Raw genomic sequence first — 21,057 nt, forward strand, 5'->3', positions numbered from 1 at the left:
TACAGCTCACAGCTCTGCCCAGCGCGAACGGTCTTCTTACCCCTTGTTTTTCAGTAGCGGGGGGCGGGGGGCGGGGAGCGGGGGGCGCCCCTAGTCCCTACGTCACGTCCTAGACGTATAGCTCCGCCCACACTGGGCGAGCGCTGTCAAAGCGTAGACGGCTTTGTTGTTGAAGCCCGACTGACAGACGCACGCTCGTGAGAAACAGCAGAAATGAAATCTTGCGAAAACAGTTGCGTGCATTAAACTTTAAAGGAAACATGCAGTCTAAATATATAATAAATATCCATTTGTCTAATTCACCACTACTTTTGCGACTGTGTCTCAACGTGTTTTTACTGGTTAAATAAAGTTTAAATAAAAAATAAAATTTGCGTTTGAAACTTAGAATTTCTCTAAATATTACACTTTCACGACAGCCTAAGTATAAGGTCAGGCCCCCTGACCGTATAAACTGTTATATTAGATGAGTGAAACAGCTGTCGATACAGTCAATAATAAGTAAATAATTATATGATAATAGCCATAGGTCAGGACTAACTTTTTTATATTTTTGGGACAGTATATATACAGTCAATATAAGTAAATCATTATATGATGATAGCCTTAGGAGTAACTTTTTTTTTTTGGGGACATTTTGTTATTTTGCACAACACCTTTGTTTGCACAACACCTTTGTACAACGAAGTATAAACATTTTTTTTAAAGAATGCGGTTCTATGAATTGGTCCATCATCATCAAGATGATCAAAAAGCCACGCAAAGAATGTGGTTCTATGAATTGGGCCATATCATCAAGATGATCAAAAAGCTATGCTTCAACAACAAAGCCGACAGCGCTCGCCCAGTGTGGGCGGAGCTATCCGTCTAGGACGTGACGTAGAGACAAGGGGCGCCCCCCGCTCCCCGTCCCCCGCTACTGAAAAACAAGGGGTAAGAAGACCGTTCGCATGCTTCCCAGGCTAGCCTAGGAGGGATTCACATCTCGGCGGAGAAACAACAGTTTGATACAAAACACCGAATACATTGAAGTCAATCTGAGCGTAAGAATAACATACTTTTATCTTTGAACTACACTGTGTGTGTGTGTGTGTGTGTGTGTGTGTGTGTGTGTGTGTGTGTGTGTGTGTGTGTGTGTGTGTGTGTGTGTGTGTGTGTGTGTGTGTGTGTGTGTGTGTGTGTGTGTGTGTGTGTGTGTGTGTGTGCGTGCGTGTGTGTTGCTAACGTTGCTAAGTGCTAGCTGCATGGCTTGCTAGGTTTGTTGGTTCAGGATGAAAATCAAACAGTTAATGTTACATGTAATGTACAATGTTCTTTAAGTGTGAATTAACCTTAATGGTTGGTTTTGTGCTTTTGTTGCTTCTCATTATGGCTGAGATTCTGCTTTTGTAAAATAAACTAATGTAGGCCTTTACTATGTTTAGCATGCTTAGCACATCATTCGACGTGTAGTTAATGTATAAGTCACAGTGGAACAATAATGCCATGCTTTCCCAGTGTTTTAAATACTCTAATATGTACAGAAATGAGGCATAGTTTAGTATCTGAGCAAATGAGTTGTGTCTGTTTACATTTTTATGTTATTGCATTGCAATTATTAATTGGGGCTGCACCTATCGATTATATGATGATTCATACATTTTCTCACTTCTGGGTGGCCATATTAAAAAAAAAGTGATTTAGTACCCTAAATCACTTAAAGCAGGTACAAAAAAATCCAGAAAGTAGCAGATCTACAAGCTCATCGCATCGACCTTGTAGATGTGCTGTTTTAGCTACTTTTGCATCTTTTACATATTTTTTTTTTCACTTGGTGTTTTCATTAGGATGAGGAACAATTATTTTAGCACTTATCACAGCTAGTGAGTCAGTGACTGCACCCCTAAACAGAACATGATAAAACGTCTATAAACACTCAACACAAGTATTAATACTTTAACTGTGATGATAACCGTGACAGTTTGGTAGTGAATGTTGAAAACTGGGTCATTCACACATTTTTGATGCTGTCAATGCACTGAATTGGACATTATCACGATTAATCAGACTATTGATTGGTCAAAGTAGGTGAGATACTGACCTACCCATGTTTAATCAGACTATTGATTGGTCAGTGGTTCTCAACCTGTGGGTCTGATTTTAAGGGGGTCCCCAAATCACAGTGAAGTGATAAAAATGGACGTTGCAAAGTTCACTTGAGCCGACTCAGCACTGTCCGAGTTATCTACCGATAGGCACAGAATCGTAAATCATGTTTTGGGGTGAGCGTTTGCCACAACTTTCATCAACCCACAGAATAACGACAAAACACTTACCCTGAGCCCTGTCGGTAGGTCAGTATCTCTCCTACGTATACCAATAAATAGTCTGATTAAACCTGATAATGTCCCATTCAGTGCATTGACAGCATCCGAAGCCGGTGGTCATTTCAGTGTTTTAGAGATTTTATGGGGACTAGGGACACCCGGCTTGGAACGGGGACGATCCCAGCCAAACCTGAATGTCTGGTCACCGTGCACTACGTTGAAAACATGACATCATCACTGTGCACTATGTTGAAAACATGACATCACTGTGTGACCACCGTCAACGTGTTTATTCTATTCCTTCATTCCAGACCAGTGTGTGGAGTCCAGCCTGCAGGTGAAGATGAGTTCTCCAGACCAGTGTGTGGAGTCCAGCCTGCAGGTGAAGATGAGTTATCCAGCACCAACCAGCACAGTTTCTATTAAACAGGAACCTGAAGATGACGTTAAAGTTGAAGTTAAAGAAGAACACTTGGACGCCAGTAAGTTTCTTTGTTTCTTTATTTCATGTCTTGCTGGCTTGCTTTTCATTCTGTTGTAGGGCAATCACCTTTATCAAGTTTCAGTATACATTCATCATGGCAAAAACATCCTGATATTAAAGCTGCTGACAGTGACATCAGTATGTGCAGCTCAGCCACAGTTCTGTTACCACAGAGAAACCATTCCATACGTAGCAGTAGTTTATACAAGTTTAGGGACAATACTGTATCTTCCAGTAACCAATAACATAAGGTGGTGCTTGACTATGATTCATGTTGCCAGTAGGTGGTGCTATGACTAAAACTCAATATTAGCACCTAGACCTGTTCAGGCTGCGACTCAGCAAAGCAGATTTGACCAATGAACAGGCTGTTACAAAGCACTTCCTGTTTTGTGGCTTATCATGGGCGTTCAACGCTTTATCAAACTACTTTATTTTCCTTTCGTAACTTTGTTTGTGCAGTGGTTAAAAGACAACATACAGTCACAATACATAGATACCCAGGTCACTAAAAAAAACACTAACTACAGTTAAAACTACAGTACTTAGAAGCATGATGGATTTAAAATCATATGGAGCAATTATATATGGGGGGGTAGGGTAGTACGGGCTCCACCAGACCTAGGCGTTCGGCAGTCTGATGGAGGTAGGCACGAAGCTAGCTGAGCCCCTTTTGGTGAATGTCGAGGCTCTGTATCGACGGCCTGAGGGCATTAGTCTGTAATGGGTGTGAAGGGTGCGTGTGTTGTCCTCAGCTATTTGAGAGGCCATCATTACTGTCCGTTAAGCTCATCAGCTCAACCTCCTTGGTTTTAGTTTGGAACTTTACCTCTCAGAGTCTAAAGGCCAGCTTTAGACTCTCAAGTCCTCCTCAGCTTTAATTAGAGCCACCAGTGGATACCTGCCAACCAAAGCAAACCAACCAAACCAATGTAACCTTTAATCAAAACCGATCAGAGCAGAAACTAAATCTAACTGGACTTAAATGAGCTTCAGAACTGAGCTTGTAGATCGGCTATTTTCAAATAAAATCTTGCGGGGGAAATTATAATAAGCAGATCTGGCAACCCTGCTAGTGCTCGGAGCCAATCAGCGGCCAGGCCATTAGCAGAGCGACAGGTGTCAGTCCATTTGGGCAATCGGCACAAGCACACCACTTCTCCACCTGGCAGAAGAACAGAAAACAAATCATATAAAATACGAGCAGTACAAATAAATGTATTTCGATCTCGTCTAGCAAGACTTAGGTTATTTTTACTTTTTTTTTTTTTGCATAGTGTTCTGTCACTATGAATGTCGGATCTCGCCAAAAAAAAGTTATTAAAATACGCGATCTAGCGCAAGGCCTATTGCCGCACGTTTTAAGCTGTGGCGGACCCGGGATGGAGTTATGACATTTTTCTATTTTACCATTCATCCTAAGATATAACATCATAGAAAAGGTAAGAAAACCTTAGGCCAAAATTCTCCTTTAAGGTAAACTTTATTGGTCCGAAGGAAATTTGGCTTGGGCTTTCGCCCCAGCTGCAGCCACACACGAAACAATGACAAGACAAAGTACAAAATACATAACAGGGGGGGGGACACAACATTACACAAGTGCACAGATAGTGGTCAATCTACTCTTCACGGTCAATGCTGTTTCAGAGCCTCGTTTAGCATTTTAGTTGACACCGGTACAAACGTTTTTTTTAATCTGACATAGTTCCATTTTGGTTCGCTATACCTTCTCCCAGAGGGCATCATTACAAACTTTCCATGTAGAACATGGGTAGCATCACTGACTATTTTCTGAGCCTGTCTTAGCGTGGCCTGCTCGTAAATAGACTGCAGAGAGGGGAGTTGTCTTACTCCTATAATCTTCCCTGCAGTCTGCACCAATCGGAGCAATTTGGACCTCAGTTGCACTGAGAGATTGCCAAACCAAACTGTGATGCCAAATCTGACCAGACTTTCCAAGACCGCTCGGTAGAACACTAGCATAAACTTTTGGTCAACACCATGAACCCTGAGACGTCGGAGGAAATGCAGTCTTTGCTGTACTTTACTACAGAGACTGTCCACATGTGTATTCCACGTTAGCGAGTTGTCAATACTAATGCCCAAGTATTTATATGAGGAGACCTGTGAGATGGTCGAGTCATGAATGACCACAGGCCTGTGGTCACCGATACTCCTAGGGTCGAACACCATCTCCTGTGTCTTCCTCACGTTGAGAACAAGGTGGTTGTCATCGCACCATGTTACAAACCTCTGAACCTCTAAAAAATAGTTAGCTAAATCCCTATCCTTACCCAGTAGGGATAAGATGGCAGTGTCGTCCGAGAATTTAATAATGTAATTATTCGGGTTATAGCTTCTGCACTCATTTGTGTATAAGGTGAAAAGGACAGGTGAACTGACGCAGCCCTGTGGTGCTCCAGTACTCAGGGTTCTGGGCTGACATGGTACCATTCACACTGACCCTTTGTGTACGTTCAGTTAAAAAAGAATAATACCACCTGATAATAAGGGAATGGACATTAAGGTCCCTCAACCTCTTAATTAAGAGATGTGGCTGTATTGTATTAAAAGCTGAACTGAAATCTACCAGAAGAAGGCGTGCATAAGCAGTGTTCTTTCCTAAGTTATTTTCTAAGTGTTTCAAAAGAAAATAATCCAAGGCCAGAACTGCATCCTCTATGCCTCTGTTACTCCTGTAAGCAAACTGAAAGGTGTCCAATGAACAATCAACCGCTGCCTTCAGTAGAGTGATAATGATTTTCTCAAAACACTTCATAATTACTGAGGTTAAAGCGACTGGGCGAGTCATTATTTTCCTTGCAGCATGGATTTTTGGGAACAGGGATTATAATGGAGTCTTTCCAGGTGGACGTAACAGTACATGAGTCCAGTGACTTTTGGTAGATGGGACACCAAGCCTCTGCAAGTTCCTGACTGCATGAGTGCAGCAGCCGGCCACATATTCCATCTGGACCTGAGGCCTTCCGGGGACATGTGTGTGTGCAAACATCTTCTGGACTTCATGTAGATCCACAGTAATTCCCAGATCACTGTGTGTGGGTACAGACTCAAGGGCAGCTATTTTCTCCTGCAGGAAATCAGCTGTTTCAAACCTTGCATAAAAGTTGTTTAGTTCAGTGGCCTTTTCCTTTTCATTCGAAACACTAAGGCCTTCTTTGCTGGAGCCCCACATTTCTTTGGAATTCGAAGAGGAGCAGTATGCCTCAAACTTCTCCTTCTCTTTCCGTTTAGCATCCCCATTTTTTTTTATTGATCTCTTTCTGGATATTCCTCATAGTTACCAAATCTCCACTTTTAAACGCTCTTTGTTTCTTAACCAGGCACTCTTTAATTTCCCTTGAGATGTAGGGTTTATTATTGGGGTACATGGTTATTGTTTTTTTTTGTCAACACGTTATCTGTACAGAATGTAATGTATTCTGTCATTGTATCTGTGGCCTCCAAGTATAGGCTGTGGAGTCAGTGCAACAGAAGCAACCCTTGAGCGTTTCTATGCTGTCATTGTTCTACACATGAATAGTTTTAACTTGTGGTTTACTGCTTTTAAGCAGTGACTTATATGTGGGAATCAAGTGTACAACATTGTGATCTGACATGGTAAATGAGGGTTTAGCAGTGGACAGTGGAGGTTTAGCCTCAGCTACATAAGCATTATTTACATTGCCATAAGATTTGTCTAAAATGTTTTCACCCCTTGTCTTACAATCAACATACTGCTGAAAACCAGGTAGCACAGATTCAAGTTTCCAGTGGTTTACATCACCCAAAACAAAACACGGTGCTTCGGGGGTGCGTTTCAATTGTCTGAACACAGTCTGCTACAGCAGTGGCTGCTCTTGCAGCGTTTGCACTCGGTGCAATGTAGACAGCACACAGAACAATATTGCCGAATTCGCGAGTGAATTGGGAGCACCATTTATCGTTTATGTAAACCGCGATCCCTCCAGCTTGGCTCTTAGCCGAGTCAGCTGTCCTGTCAGAATGCACCAGAGTAAAGCCATCCACGGACACTAACGAGTCAGGGACCGTCGTGTCCAGCCATGTCTCTGTGATCACTTGCAGACATGACTCCCGGTACTCGTGTAGAAATCTGCTATTAAATCGTAGCGTGACTGCTTTGTACCTCAGTGAACAGTTACAGAGAATGATGGATGGTAGAGGTGGTTTGTACATCCTTCTCCGTAATCTCAGTTTCACCTCTCCGCGTCTCTTCCTCGTTCGCCGGCGGTCTGCGCTCCGCGGTGGTGTCAGCAGCAGTTCCCTTGGGAGCACTGGGGCCATGACAAGATTGCCACTGGGTCGAAGCAGCAAAAGTTGGTCATGGGTGTACCGCAGGTACGCTGCCGTAGTCGGTGTGGAGTCCGGACACGCCGGCGAGTAACGTTCTGCTATGATTTCCCGGACGATTATCTAGAACAGCCATCTCAGCGGCACCATCGTCAAGATATCAATCAACACAGTCAGTGCACATAGAAACACAGACACGGACAAGACAATAAAAGGGGGTAAAACGGAGGGAAAAGAGGCTTAGCAGCAGGAGCAGCCTGGGTCGCAACAGTGCTTGCGCCACCAGTATGTGACCATGTCATATGATCAATCTATCTAATCTTTAACAACTTGGTTCAGAGTATGGGAAGCCATCGACTCATTGGCTGGCCTTTAGCCAATAGGGAGAAAAGTGAGAAAGTGACGACTGGTTGCAGCGTCTGTTTATTGACAGTTTTGCCAAGCTGTAAAAGCAAAGACTAAAAAAATCATTACAAAACAAATCAATACGTAGGAGAATCAATCGTATCCAATTGATAAACAATTGCATTTCTCTCCGCTGACGTTACCATCTCTCTCCTCTAGATCTCCAATTCCTGTCTATGTGTAAAGAGGAGGCTTCCCCTGAACATCAGGAGAGGAGTCCCAGTCTGGTCCAGGTGAAACTAGAACCTCCACAGATTAAAGAGGAACAGCAGGAGGAGACACTACTTCAAAGACCAGAGGAGGCTGCAGGGTCATCATTGACATTACTAGCAGTGAAAAGTGAAGATGATGATGAAAACAGAGAGACGGAGCCTCTAGCCAGCACCTCAACTGAACACATGAAAACACAAGCTGATGTAGAGCACTGTAGAACATCACAACCAACTAGTGATGACCAGCTCCTCTCTTCACACGGTTCTGAATCTGACATTACTGAGGACAGTGATGACTGGCCTTCACACTGTTCTGAATCTGATACTGAAGACAGTGATGAGTGGAAGCCCAGTGATGATCAGTCTGTTTTAAACACACTGAAAACACACAAGACACAACGTGTGGAAGGACAAAGGTTGTCTTTGAGCAAGAAGTTGTCTCAGAACATGAAATCATCAAAACAAACACCATCCATGAGGAGTCCAACAGGAAAGAAACGCCTTTGTTGTACAGAGTGTGGCAAGGTCTTTGTTTCTAAAAGTAATCTGAAAAGTCACATGATGACTCATGAAGGGGACAAGCCCTTTGCTTGTTCAGTTTGTAGTAAAAGCTATACCCAACCTCAAAGTCTGAAAAGACACATGATGACTCATACAGGGGAAAAGCCATTTGCTTGTTCAGTTTGTAGCAAAAGCTATACCCAATCTCAAAAGCTGCAAAGACACATGTTGACTCATACAGGGGAAAAGCCATTTGCTTGTTCAGTTTGTAGTAAAAGTTTTAACCAAGAAACCATTCTGAAAAGACACCTGTTGACTCATACAGGGGAAAAGCCATTTGCGTGTTCAGTTTGTAGTAAAAGCTTTAGCCGTGCTCACATTCTGAAAAGACACATGAGGAATCATACAGGGGACAAGCCATTTACTTGTTCGGTTTGTAACAAAAGCTTTTCCCAATCTATATATGTGAAAAATCACATGATGACTCATACAGGGGAAAAGCCATTTGCTTGTTCAGTTTGTAGCAAAAGCTTTAGACATACTGCAACTCTGAAAAGTCACATGAGTATTCATACAGGGGACAAACCATTTTCTTGCTCAGTTTGTGGATACACCTTTCATGGAGCAGGGAATCTGAAAAGACACATGAGGACTCATACAGGGGACAAATCCTTTGCTTGTTCAGTTTGTAGTAAAAGCTTTATCACGTCTCAATATCTGAAATCGCACATGAGGATTCATACAGGGGACAACAAGCCCTTTGCTTGTGCAGTTTGTAGCAAAAGCTTTACCAGATCTGATTATCTGAAAATGCACATGAGGACTCATACAGGGGACAAACCCTTTGCTTGTTCAGTTTGTAGTAAAAGCTTTACCCATTCTGAAGATCTGAAAAGACACATATGGGGGAAAAGCCCTTATCCAGATTGTGAGAAACCCTTCAATCGTAAATGTTACCTGAAGATGCACATAAGGATCGCTCGGGTGGCGCAGTGGTAAAGTCACTGCCCACCACCACGGAGGTTTTGGGTTCGAATCCAACGTGATGCAACCGGCTTTGTCGGGCGTCTATGTGAACACAATTGGTCCGTGTTCGGGGGAGGGAAGCCGGACGGGGATATTGGTCATTGCATGTACTCCTCCGGGTTGGGGGCGGAGCCTGTCAGTGGGGAGTGTTACAACAGCAGTGACATCACAGAAATGTGTGCGGGGAGGAATCAATTGGCTTAACGACTAAATTGGGGAGAAAAAGGGTGTAAAAAATTATTGGCTACACTAAATTAAAAGGAAAAAAAAGATGCACATGAGGACACATACATCGTAATAACGCATTAACACAACTGGCTGTAACCCTGCCTAACCGTAAATCTTGTCGCATCTGTATTAATGTTCTTTGAAATAAAAACGGAAGACCTTTCTGTTTGCCACAGCCTTTTACTGCGGTTATTGATTCTAATCTGCATTGTGATTTAATGATCTATTTTATTTTATTATGTTCGATTCTCAAGTCCTTATTAACTTGTGTACTGTACATGATAAAAACTATAGAAATGGAAAGATCATTTCTTGGAGTGAATATAGATAATAAATTACGTTGGAAGCAACATACAAAGTATTTGAAATAAAAAATATCAAAGTCATTATCAGTATTATATTAAGTAAGAGATTGTATAAATCAGTCATCTTTATATAAGTTTTTTTAAGTTGATTTAGAAATGGTAAAATAGGGGTAGGATCAGATAAGCAGAGGCTTCCTTCATACTCCTTTTCTAACAATTAGTGTTATTGTATTGGAATTATGATTGTTATAATTATTGTGTATTTTCTTTACATGTATTTTGTGTTTTAATGTTCTAAATAAACATTCATTCATTCAACTAGTTTTAATTGTGTACAGATGTCCTTCTATACTGAGTTTCTGTTGCACTCTCTTAATGCTCTTAATGTTTTTTTTTCACAATCTCTTTTTTAAATATTTTTTTTTATCCCACGATTTTGTAACCATTTTTCACCCAGTGCCAATTATCTAAGTGATCCTGGGCGCTACACTCCCCGCCAGCCGAGGGAGCCCAGAGCCGAGCTCATGCCTCCTTCAATGCATGAGAGCCAACTGACCTTATCACCTGACAGAGGAGAGTTTCCCACTGCTAAAGCTAAGGAGCTAAATAAATACCACAACCTCTGCAGTTAAAGTAACGTCAAGAGTGATTCATTCAATCGGTCGTAACCTGGCCGCATGTACGAGTCCCCCCTATGTAGGCTTGGAATACGTTTTGTCTGCTATGATGCTCCAGTTTCATGGAACACTCTACAACTAACGCTAAACATTAATTTCCCTAAATATCCTATGGACAATTTAATAACCTGCCTTTAATAACTTTAATATCCCTACCTCACTGTGTCATTGTTTTTAACTTACTAGTTTTCTGTTATGGCCTCATTTTGTTGTTTCTGTGTTTTATATAATTCTAAATCTTCAGCATTGCAAATGAGGGTAAACCTCAATGCTCTTTTCCAGAATAAATAAAGGTTTCAATCAATATATATATATATATACTAATACCAACAGGAATCTCCATATATGGGCATAAAAGGGACATGGACAGACAGATATAGAGATCTCCACGTCCTATATATTCAAATATAATATATATATATATTGAAAGTGAAAAGGTGGGCTGGTCTGCCGGAGGGTGGGCAGACTCTGACTCAGCCATAACCATATGGACAGAGGATCACTCCGACTCCTGTGTTTTACCATGTATTTTTGGCGAGAAATGCTATTTTCAATGACGTATAACGTCGTTGAACGATAACGATTCGATATAACGATTAGCAACCATCAGGGGGTCGATCATACTGGAGATAAATATTAGCAACCATCAGGGGGTCGATCATACTGGAGATAAATATTATGTGACTACTTGAAAAGGTAAGAAAATCACTGACTCTGGGCAAACACAGCCAGAAACTAGTAAAAGTGCTCCTCGGAGCACAGGTCTCCGCCAGGTCAGGTAGGTTATTGTGGCCTCCTGGTGGCGCTATAATAGGCCAATGTGAAAAGGGTGCCATTTCTTCTTAGGCCTTGCACGGCAATCGGATACTGCATTAATTAACTATAACATGCATTAATTTGCTCCTCAACATAGTGTGAATGTGCGTGAAAAGAATGATTTGCGGCATTTTGTTCAAAACAAACCACTACTGCAAACTTTAGATGTCAATCTTAGCCAATCGGGATGGAATATGAAAAATAAAACACATCCGTCTTGATCACATGACTATAGAGATCATGTGTACCGATTTGCGTGAGATTTGGATAAAATCGGAAGGAGTAACATAAAAAATGTTGTTTTACACAAGTCGGTCTCCTGGTGGCGCTATAAAAGGCAGATGTGAAAAATGCAGGGCAAAGGTTTTTCCTTGACCTCTAGGGAGTGCGCTTACAAAGTTTTAAACAGATCGGTGCAGTTATAGGTAAAAACACGAATCGGCCTGTTATAGCGCCACCATGAGGCTGATTTGAAAAGTGGCATTTCTTCCTCGGCATAGGGGAAATATGCGTGCACATTTTTAAGGAAATTGCATGCTGTGTTCATGATTTGAGGCATTTTGTTCAAAACGGAGCACTCCTGCAGACTTTGGAAGCCATTTTTAGCCAATCAGGATGGAATATGAAAAATCCGAAAGACCTGTTTCGTTATGTGACTGCAGAGATGCTGTGTACCTATTTGCAAAAAATATGTTTTGCACAAATCGGCCTCCTGGTGGCGCTATAAAAGGCCCATGTGAAAGATTTGGGGCAGAGGTTCGAACTTCTGTGGCATCCAGGGAGTGTGTGTGCACAGTTTCACTGCGAGCAAGACAACGGTGCCGGAGATTAGCTGTACACAGACAGAATGACAGACACACCGACGGACGGACGGACGGACAGGGGGCAAAAAACATACTCTCTCGCCATGCCTCGCCAGTTAAAGTACCAAAAGTAAAAGTACCAATTGTGCAGAAGGTCCCGTTTCACACGTTTTCAAAAAGTATACAAATGTTTTGAGAATATCCGACCATCTCAATCTGAAGTGAAACCCTGTGATTCTCCTCCAAGACCTCGTTCTGATCCTGCACGGGGCGGCTGACTCTCACCCATTGGTGAGAGAGGATCACTCTGACTCTCACCCATTGGTGAGAGAGAGGATCACTCTGACTCACTCATTGGTGAGGCCAGCTATCTAAGTGCGCTGTTTTTGGGCGGGGGGCGCGGGCGGGGACTTCTTTCTTCTACAATAGAAGAGTTAAGACGTCACATTCTAATACAACCAAAATACCCAATCTCAGCACTGAACACAGTGGCGCACCTCGCTAATCATTAGACTCCCAACCCACTACCACTGGGAGTTTGGGATCGATTCCCGCTTGGGATAAACTTTTTCAGTCATCCGCGGACAACTTTATAGTTTTGGACCATGACGGAGGCGCGCCGACTCAGCAGACCTTGAGGCAGACCTTAACCAGCTCTCAGCTTCCGGTACACAAACGCACGACATTCCCAAAGCTGCCATTGGTGAGAGGGGATCACTCTGACTCTCACCCATTGGTGAGAGAGGATCACTCTGACTCTCACCCATTGGTGAGAGAGAGGCTCACTCAGTCTTGACTCTCACCCATTGGTGAGAGAGAGGCTCACTCAGTCTTGACTCTCACCCATTGGTGAGAGAGAGGCTCACTCTTGACTCTCACCCATAGGCTCTATTCACAGCAGCCATATTATCACTTCCTTCCCAGGTGTTACCAATGATACTAATGAAGGCTCTGTTCCATTTAGTGTAGCACAGTGGTTTCCACGACCCCCATAACTTAACCATGTACCATAACCATGTACATAACCATGTACATAACCATAACCATAACCCTTACGGGTCCATTTGGTTTCATTTGTACACTCTCAGAGTTACACACCTGTAAGGGGCCATTTGGAAGGTATCCAGTGAGCCAACATGCACAACATCAGCAACCCTGACTCTGTTTGACCAGAATGGAATAGAGCCTTCATTTTTAGTATAATTGGTAACACCTGTTAATGTCTTCATAATATGGCTGCTGTGAATAGAGCCTATTGGTGAGAGAGAGGCTCACTCTTGGCACGCAGCCAGATCGTCCTTGATAACGAATGACATCCAAGTCATTTTGAGGGCAGAAAGCCCAGGAGCTTAATTACCTGGAAACTGCTGATTCAGACTCTGTCCCTAAAATACACTTCTGACGGGGCGGCTAAGAGAAGAGCATCACTTCCTCAGGATGTCAGGATTAGGGATGGGACGATAATCGTTTTTATCGTTTATCTTGATTAAAAAACACCCACAATAATCGTATCGCAGAGATTTTAATTTATCGTGAAATTGTCCTCTGTCATAAACTATAATGAATTCGCTTTTGTTGAGCTGCAGATTCAATACCTCTTAAATAGAAAGAATCATATCAGATTGTGACACATTATGCCCATATATACATACATATGCCTGATGTCACAGTGTAAAGTGCTTCAGCTGGTCATGTGACTCTCCCCGGTGGTGGACACAGTACACATGTACTCAAGCATTCAAAGGTACAGATTACAATGTATTTTTTTTAAAATATCAATACATTGCTTTTGCAATTGCTCCATTATTTCCCCCCCTAAAATGTAAAAAAGAAAAACAATGCAGCAATAAGAAAAAAATCACACCCTGTGTGAAGGTAGCGGCGCCTTTGATACATTATGTCATCGATATGTGTTTATAATGTGTTTATAGCCATGTGTCACGTGAAGCTTGACCAATCACTTTGTTGACGGGTCTGACCAATCAGAACGTTGATGGTGAACACGGACAAAGTCAGGTATAGAGCAGGATCCGCTCTGCTAGCGCCGCTAAAAAAGATAAAGGAAAGTAGCCGACCTGCATCTAGACAGGAACAGTACTTTCTTTTACCACCTTGCCTGGCGGAGACCTGTGCTCCTCGGAGCACATTTTCTAGTTCATAATGTATTATGTAAGTTTGGGTCCCTTCCTACATATGTAGTAGAGACAAAATTACAATAAAGTGAAAGTCAAGAGCTTGCAAAGAAACCACCATCACCAAAAGCACCAGTCCCCTGGCTGAACAGAAAACACTAACAGCAGACAAATAAGTGGGCCATGTTTCATGTTCAAAAAGCTTTATTAGGCCGGCCATGCGTTCACTTTATGACAACCAGTGTTTGGCAAACATTTGGCGCATCTGGTAAACTGACTGTAATAAAACACACAAAGACACAAACATGAGAGAAAAGCAGGCGCTGCTGAGGGGAAAAGAGGCAACATCGGGGGAATGAATTAATAAGGCTACATATAAAATCATGTAATCCATTGTTTACAGAACTAGATTTAACCACGTAAAGTCCCTCAGGGCTCTATGCTAGTGTCTTTTCAGCTTTCCGTTATTGTGGGGGAAAGCTTTCGCTGAAAATAGGCCGATCGCCAAGCTCACAACGCGACTCAACCGCGTGGCGAGGTTGTCGATCTGCTATTTTCAGCCAAAGCTTTCCCCACAATAAGGCTGCCGGGGTTTAACCCATTCAATCCGGGGACGCATCTCTGTCACTTAAAAGAATAGCAGATATACAAGCTCACAGCGCGGCACTCGGTGCCGCGCTATGAGCTTGTAGATCTGCTATCTTTTAGAAAAAATCGTGACAATTTGTGCAAATCTTTGAATATATATATTTTAAACGAACATTTGTAACCCAAATATTTGCTTCTGGGGGGTCCCTGGAACAAAACATTTGACAAATGTTCGCTTTAAAATATATATATTTAAAGATTTGCACAAATTGTCACGATTTAGCCAAAGAAATCTAAAAATGACAGTCTTTCCCGGACTAAATGGGTTTAAGTGGCTCATTTACTTGTTTTTATCTCAATGTGTCGTCAGAGCCTTGAATTCTTGTATAGTGGTTCAGCTAAACTGTAAACATTTAATATATCCTTCCATGACATGACAGTTTCATTATGGATTTAAGTGTTCGGCACAAAGACAACAAAACATTAAAAATGTTCACCAAAAAAAGATGCAATCAGTAAAATCACCACACAACAGTGTCTACTGAAACTCTATTAAAAACAATCAAAATGATGAAAATCTATTTAAATTATGATGTATCCTCCCACTGTAAAGGAATCTACACAATTCCTAAGGTTTAGACTACTGGTTCTCAAACATGCTTGTGTCAGGGACCCCCAAACAGATATGTATTGGCCACCGACCCCTGGTTGAAAAGTGATTAAACTATTCTCTCATTTTGCTGTGGATCCCCTGAAACCCCCTCAAGAACCCCACTTTGAGAACCAACGGTGTAGACCAATGGGAATTAATTTGTTCGATGCTGGATTCTAATTTAGGCTAAAGCTTCGTATAATGTTTAAAACCAGGCAAAGTTGTGACTAGTAGGTTAAAAACGCAAAATATTGTTACATAAATAGCGAGAGAAACTCAGTGCAATTTCAGAATGAAACAAAAACACATTGTTTTGGCAAATAACATTTCTATGTGGCGCAGGAACTGGCACGAAATCAGCGTCCCTTTTGTTGTCAATTAAGAATCCTTCATATGCGTCCAAGAACATTTCGGTGTGTGGTCAAATGACAAATCTATTCTGCCAAAGTGCAGTGACTATGCAAATAATTTAACTGATAAAAAAGGGTTAAAAGTGTTTCAATAGGTCAGCCAAATGGGTTATTGCATATAAGTGATATTACACTAATTGTATATCTGTTCTTGAGGTAATTGTGTACCCTCCAAAATCCCGAAGGCTAATTTGACCTTTGGGATACACAAATAAGTCAATGTGTCCAAAAACTTAGTTACTGCACTTTGGCTTTGTAGGGGCAGCATTGTCCCACATTGTGACAACAATGTACCAGATGAAGCTAAATAACAGGTAAAAATGTACTAATCATTAAGGCCTGTTAGGCGTAGGGAGGAACAGGGACAAACTGTTTAACTTACTGCATTAAATTCTTATCTATGGATGGGACAAATCAACCTACACCTACGAAAAGAGATTTTGAATAAAGAGAGAAAAATATTGTAAGTATTTGCAGAGTGCACATACGGTTTACTTGGAAAAATATATGACTGGCTTCCCGCCCTGTGAACATGACCCTTGTGTTGGTCGGAGCGACCGGCCAAGCCGGATGCACTCTGCGGCAGTGGTCGGCCTGCACTTTAACCCAGCACCACCTGAACCTCACACCGTTCATTTCTTTTGATATATTTAACCCCACCCTCCACTAGTGCAGAATAGTTCGGACAAAAACACTGGTCTACTGTTGTAGCTAGCTGTTGTATTTTGGTCTGGTCTATGTTCTTCTTTTTCGGTCTACTCCTTCACATATTAGTGCAACTAGAAAGCTATTGTACAACGCAGGCGTTTTGCATTAATGCACACGGCAGCCTACATAAAACCCTAATAGCTCATATCCACATTAAGTTATCCTTCCTTCTTAAATATGCATGTAAACATCACTCCCTGAATTACTGTATGTCTATGGATCAGGTACTGTAATGTGTAATCCAAGGCGTCAGGTATGAACGCGTCGTTAACAGAATAGGAGCATATCAGGTCGTCACTCTCAAGAGTAATCAAATTCTTTCCTTTTTTTTACTCTGAGAGTGTACAAATATATTCGGTTCCATTTGTACACTCTCAGACAGTGCATGTAAACACATGGGAGTGATTTGTTGATTCACAAGAGGTTTATCTTGGGGTAGGAACATGAACGGGTCAACAAATCTAGGCTGGGTTCCGTTTAACATCAGCAAGGGACCGTGTTCACTTAGATGGTTTTTTTTCCTGAGCAAATCACACTCCAGCTTAAGGAGGGGGGAGGGGGACATGTCCGCCCCGGGATTTGCGCTTTTGAGTGTACATGTATGTGTGCATGTTTTTAATTGTTTACGGGAGTGTGGCGTTTTTATCTGCTTGTTGACAGTTGACATCTTTTCAACTTGATTAGTGATTTTAGGCTGGGAAGAAACGATTTTGTTGGACACACAAGCTAAATCCAAAACATTACGCATTTGGTTGATAGAGGAATTCCATTTCTCCTGCATTTCAGACTCAAAACCCCCTTGTGAACCAAACACTCCAATACGCTAAATCATTAGCAGAAATAACCTGGGAAAAAACGACGTTTTTTTCACTAACAAATCATACTAATTAAATACTTAAACAAACTTAAACAATTTAACTTAACTTACCTACATTAACATAGCAGCCAACTAGTCTATTCAGAAACACAGAGGGAGTCTCCTGTTTTTAAACTACAATCATTCAGTCACCTTTTCTACCAATCAATCAATCAATTAATACACTATTGATTTTAGGACCATGACACCTGAAAGCCATATAGATCGATGGAATACTTTCAATGTATATTTTGTTCCCAACAGTCCATTGTGAATCGACTTTATAAACCTACTGTATCAATGTACAAATTAATGCCTGTGTCGTTTTAACCAGTAAATAGTCATTATTTGTTCAGAAAGTTTGGTTCCTACCATTTCATTTATGAACAAAGTGACTTTAGGTACTTAGAACATCGCTATATAAATCTGAGCTATTATCATTATAAACATATTGATTATTCCAGATTCTGTCCTACTGTTCTTATGTGAATAAGAGCAGAGCTGCCCTCCGCTGGTTCAGCAAAGTTACTGCACCTGAGCTTCAGTTGTTGGTCCTCAAACGTGTTTTTATCTCAAGGACCACCAAAACTCAAGAGTGTACAAATGGAACCAAATGGACCCGTGAGGGTACATTTGTACACTCTGAGTTTACAGACCTGTGAGGTCTGTAACTCTAAAGATCATTAGATCTTAAAGACCATAGGAGCTTGTAGATCTGCTATTTTTGAAAAATAGTGACAATTTGTGCAAATCCTGCAAGGGCAGCTTTCGACGATGTTTTAACTCTGGCAGTCAATGAGTTAAATAGGCAATCTCTTCTGATCGGATGAACTTAGTATCCCAACCTGAACATTTATTTTCTGTTTAAAATGAGCTGGAGAGACCCCTGTTACTGAACAAACACTCTATAGTATACTATCACAATATAGAAATTTAAGTATTTAACAAAAGAGAAAAAAAAACCTTACCTAACCTTTAAGGGTGGGATAAGAACCAAAAACACAAACTAAAGTCATATGGATAAAACAATGGACTGTAGGGAACGAAATAACTTAAATAAATACAATTGTGAGTGCAAATCTGTACATTTTCCATCTGCCTTGCCTCAGGTTGTCAGTCTATCATGACTAGAACTAAACTCCAAAACAAAAAGCTCTGAAACTTTATTTCGGTCGATTATTTCTACCTTTCAATAATACCAATTGGTATTGTATTTTATATCGTCGGAAAGCCTGATTTAGTCACCTTTATAATGAGGTATAACTTGTAAGGATGGTGCATTTGTGGAATGAGCAACACAGCGAACCGTGTGGGTAGCAGCCCCCAAACTGTTGCCAAAATCCCCTGCAACATTATTTCGTTGGTCTTCACTCTCATTTTGAGTGCTGGCAGGTGTGTGCCAGTCTCATGTGAGTGACATTTTCTGGGGGCGCTACCCATGGTTAGCGGTGTTACTCATTCCACGAATGCACGATCCTTAGGTTATTTTTTTAGGAGTTTATTTTGAGTTTTATGAGAATAATTCGGGTTATATGACAATGAACTATTGTCATAGTTTTAGTCATAGTGGATTTTTGATTTCAAGGACCCCCGTAACTCTGAAAGTGTACAAATGGAACCAAATGGACCCGTCCCCGGACCCCACTTTGAGAAACCAATGTCAATCTATTCTGCCTGTGACAGAGGTGGCTGCAGTTCACCCTCCTGGCCTGAAGGGGCGCTCTGAGCTGGCTCATGCTCCAACACCTCTTCATCTTCTTCTTCACACTTTGGAACCAGCTCTTCTTCTTCTACTTCTACTTCTCCGTCCTCTGTCGCCCGCTGCGTGTCGTCCGCTTGACTCTCATTCTCCACTTCCTGTGTAGGCCCCGCCTCTTCGTGTTCCGTCTCTCTCTCATCTACAGGGACGAGTTATCCGGGAAACAACAAAACGATGAGGGAGGGAAATATATCGAATTAAAGCAAAAAATGATTATTATAAATGTATATTCTATATTAACATACTCAACCATAAAAATGATAATAACAACAATAATGATAATAATAATATATTGATATACTCTACCCTACACATTGGTAATAATAATAATAACAACAACAATAATATTTAAAAAATAATTATTAATTTAAGTTAGTAGTGGATTGTAGTTTTAAGTATCAAGGAACAGGCAGATTTCAAAGTGTTAAATTGAATAGAGTATGTACTCAGTATGTAAGTAATACTGTATACATTTCAATTAGGGATGCACAATATTTACATTTTGCACAATATTTACAATATTTCAATAACCAATTAACTGCACGGTCAAATCGACCGAACAACACCATCATTCCAACATTTAAAGAGGCAATCAATCAGAATCAGCAAGATGCAGAGTTTTTACGTTATTACCCAGACAAAGAATTACTGTAAATATTAAAGGACGACTTCACCCATTTTTCAACCTGTCTTCATATAATTGGTCCTCACTAATGCTCATGATAATATGGCACCAATTTGTTCTACTCGGCCTGTGTCTCAGAGGAGGGCTGCGGACAGTTCAGAACCCAGTGACATCATCGATGGGGAATCCAAGCTAATAGAAACTACAGGCTTTCTATTAAGTTAGCATGCTATAATGGAAGCCATTGTTCTTGTGTTAATACAAATCTAAATAAAAAAATCTAAATATTGAAGATCCTAACGATGATGTCACTGGTAGACGGGTTTCTTAAGTGTCCACAGCCCTCCTATGAGACACAGACTGAGTAGAAAAAAATGACCGAATTTTATCAGGAGCATTAGTGAGGATCTATTATATAAAGATAGGTTGAAAATGGGTGAAGTTGTACTTTAATTAATTATGAATTAATTAATGAATATTATATATGTTAGGATCAGCTGCTCTCTCAAAGTGGTTCTCGAACTTTTCAAGGCGAAGAGCCGCAAATGAATAGCTGCGGACCCCCATCTTAAAAAGTACTTTGTGCCAGGGGACCCCCCAGACAAGATTTGTGTTGTTAAAATAGTTGTCAAAAATATTCTGAATGACAAGCTCACAACACGTTGTGAGCTTGTAATAAAAAAAAAATACATATATATATTTTTTTTTTTTTGGGGGGGGGGGGGGGGTCCCCAGATGACAATGAAGTGACCATTTAAGGACTTTTTAATACCACAAAAAAGAAAAGAAATAAGACCATTACTGCATAAAAATTAATAAACAAACTATACCATAAAAAACTGGTCGAACATTAGCCAAATTATAAGAAAGAGGCAGACGTTGTGAAAATAGCAGATCTACAAGCTCACAACGCCTCACGTTACGAGGCGTTGTGAGCTTGTAGATCTGCCAGTTTCACAATATTTATCTGATGGAACCGAAGATTCAACTCCTACATTCCAAGTGCTTGTCAGGGTGGGGGGTCCCCAGTTCATATATATGATTATTATTTTTTTGGGGGGGGGGGGGTCCGGTTCATATACAATATATGATTATTTTGGGGGGGTTACCAGTTCAAATATGATTATTTTGGTGGTCCCCAATTCAAATATGATTATTTTGGGGGGGTCCCCAGTTCAAATATGATTGGGGGGTCCCCAGATCAAATATGATTATTTTGGGGGGTCCCCAGTTCAAATATGATTATGTTTTGG

At 41.2% G+C, this 21,057-nt stretch overlaps 1 protein-coding gene and 1 long non-coding RNA gene across 4 annotated transcripts in view; both read right to left on the reverse strand.

The window, feature by feature from the left end:
• LOC311058935 overlaps positions 1-21,057 on the reverse strand; it is a 236,375-nt gene that overhangs the window by 20,335 nt on the left and 194,983 nt on the right. The window lies entirely within an intron of this gene.
• Positions 14,423-21,057, reverse strand: part of LOC311058932 (endoplasmic reticulum junction formation protein lunapark-B-like) — a 33,332-nt gene continuing 26,697 nt past the window's right edge. For all 3 annotated transcript variants that reach the window (XM_084076485.1, XM_084076486.1, XM_084076484.1), the window contains one exon: positions 14,423-19,318. In XM_084076485.1, the coding sequence (XP_083932611.1) occupies positions 19,086-19,318 (233 nt within the window). In that variant the 3' untranslated portion in view covers positions 14,423-19,085. The remainder of the gene's footprint in view (positions 19,319-21,057) is intronic.

This window comes from Gymnoscopelus microlampas (genome assembly GCF_963454915.1).
Source record: "Gymnoscopelus microlampas genome assembly, chromosome: 13".
Taxonomy (NCBI): Eukaryota; Metazoa; Chordata; class Actinopteri; order Myctophiformes; family Myctophidae; genus Gymnoscopelus; species Gymnoscopelus microlampas.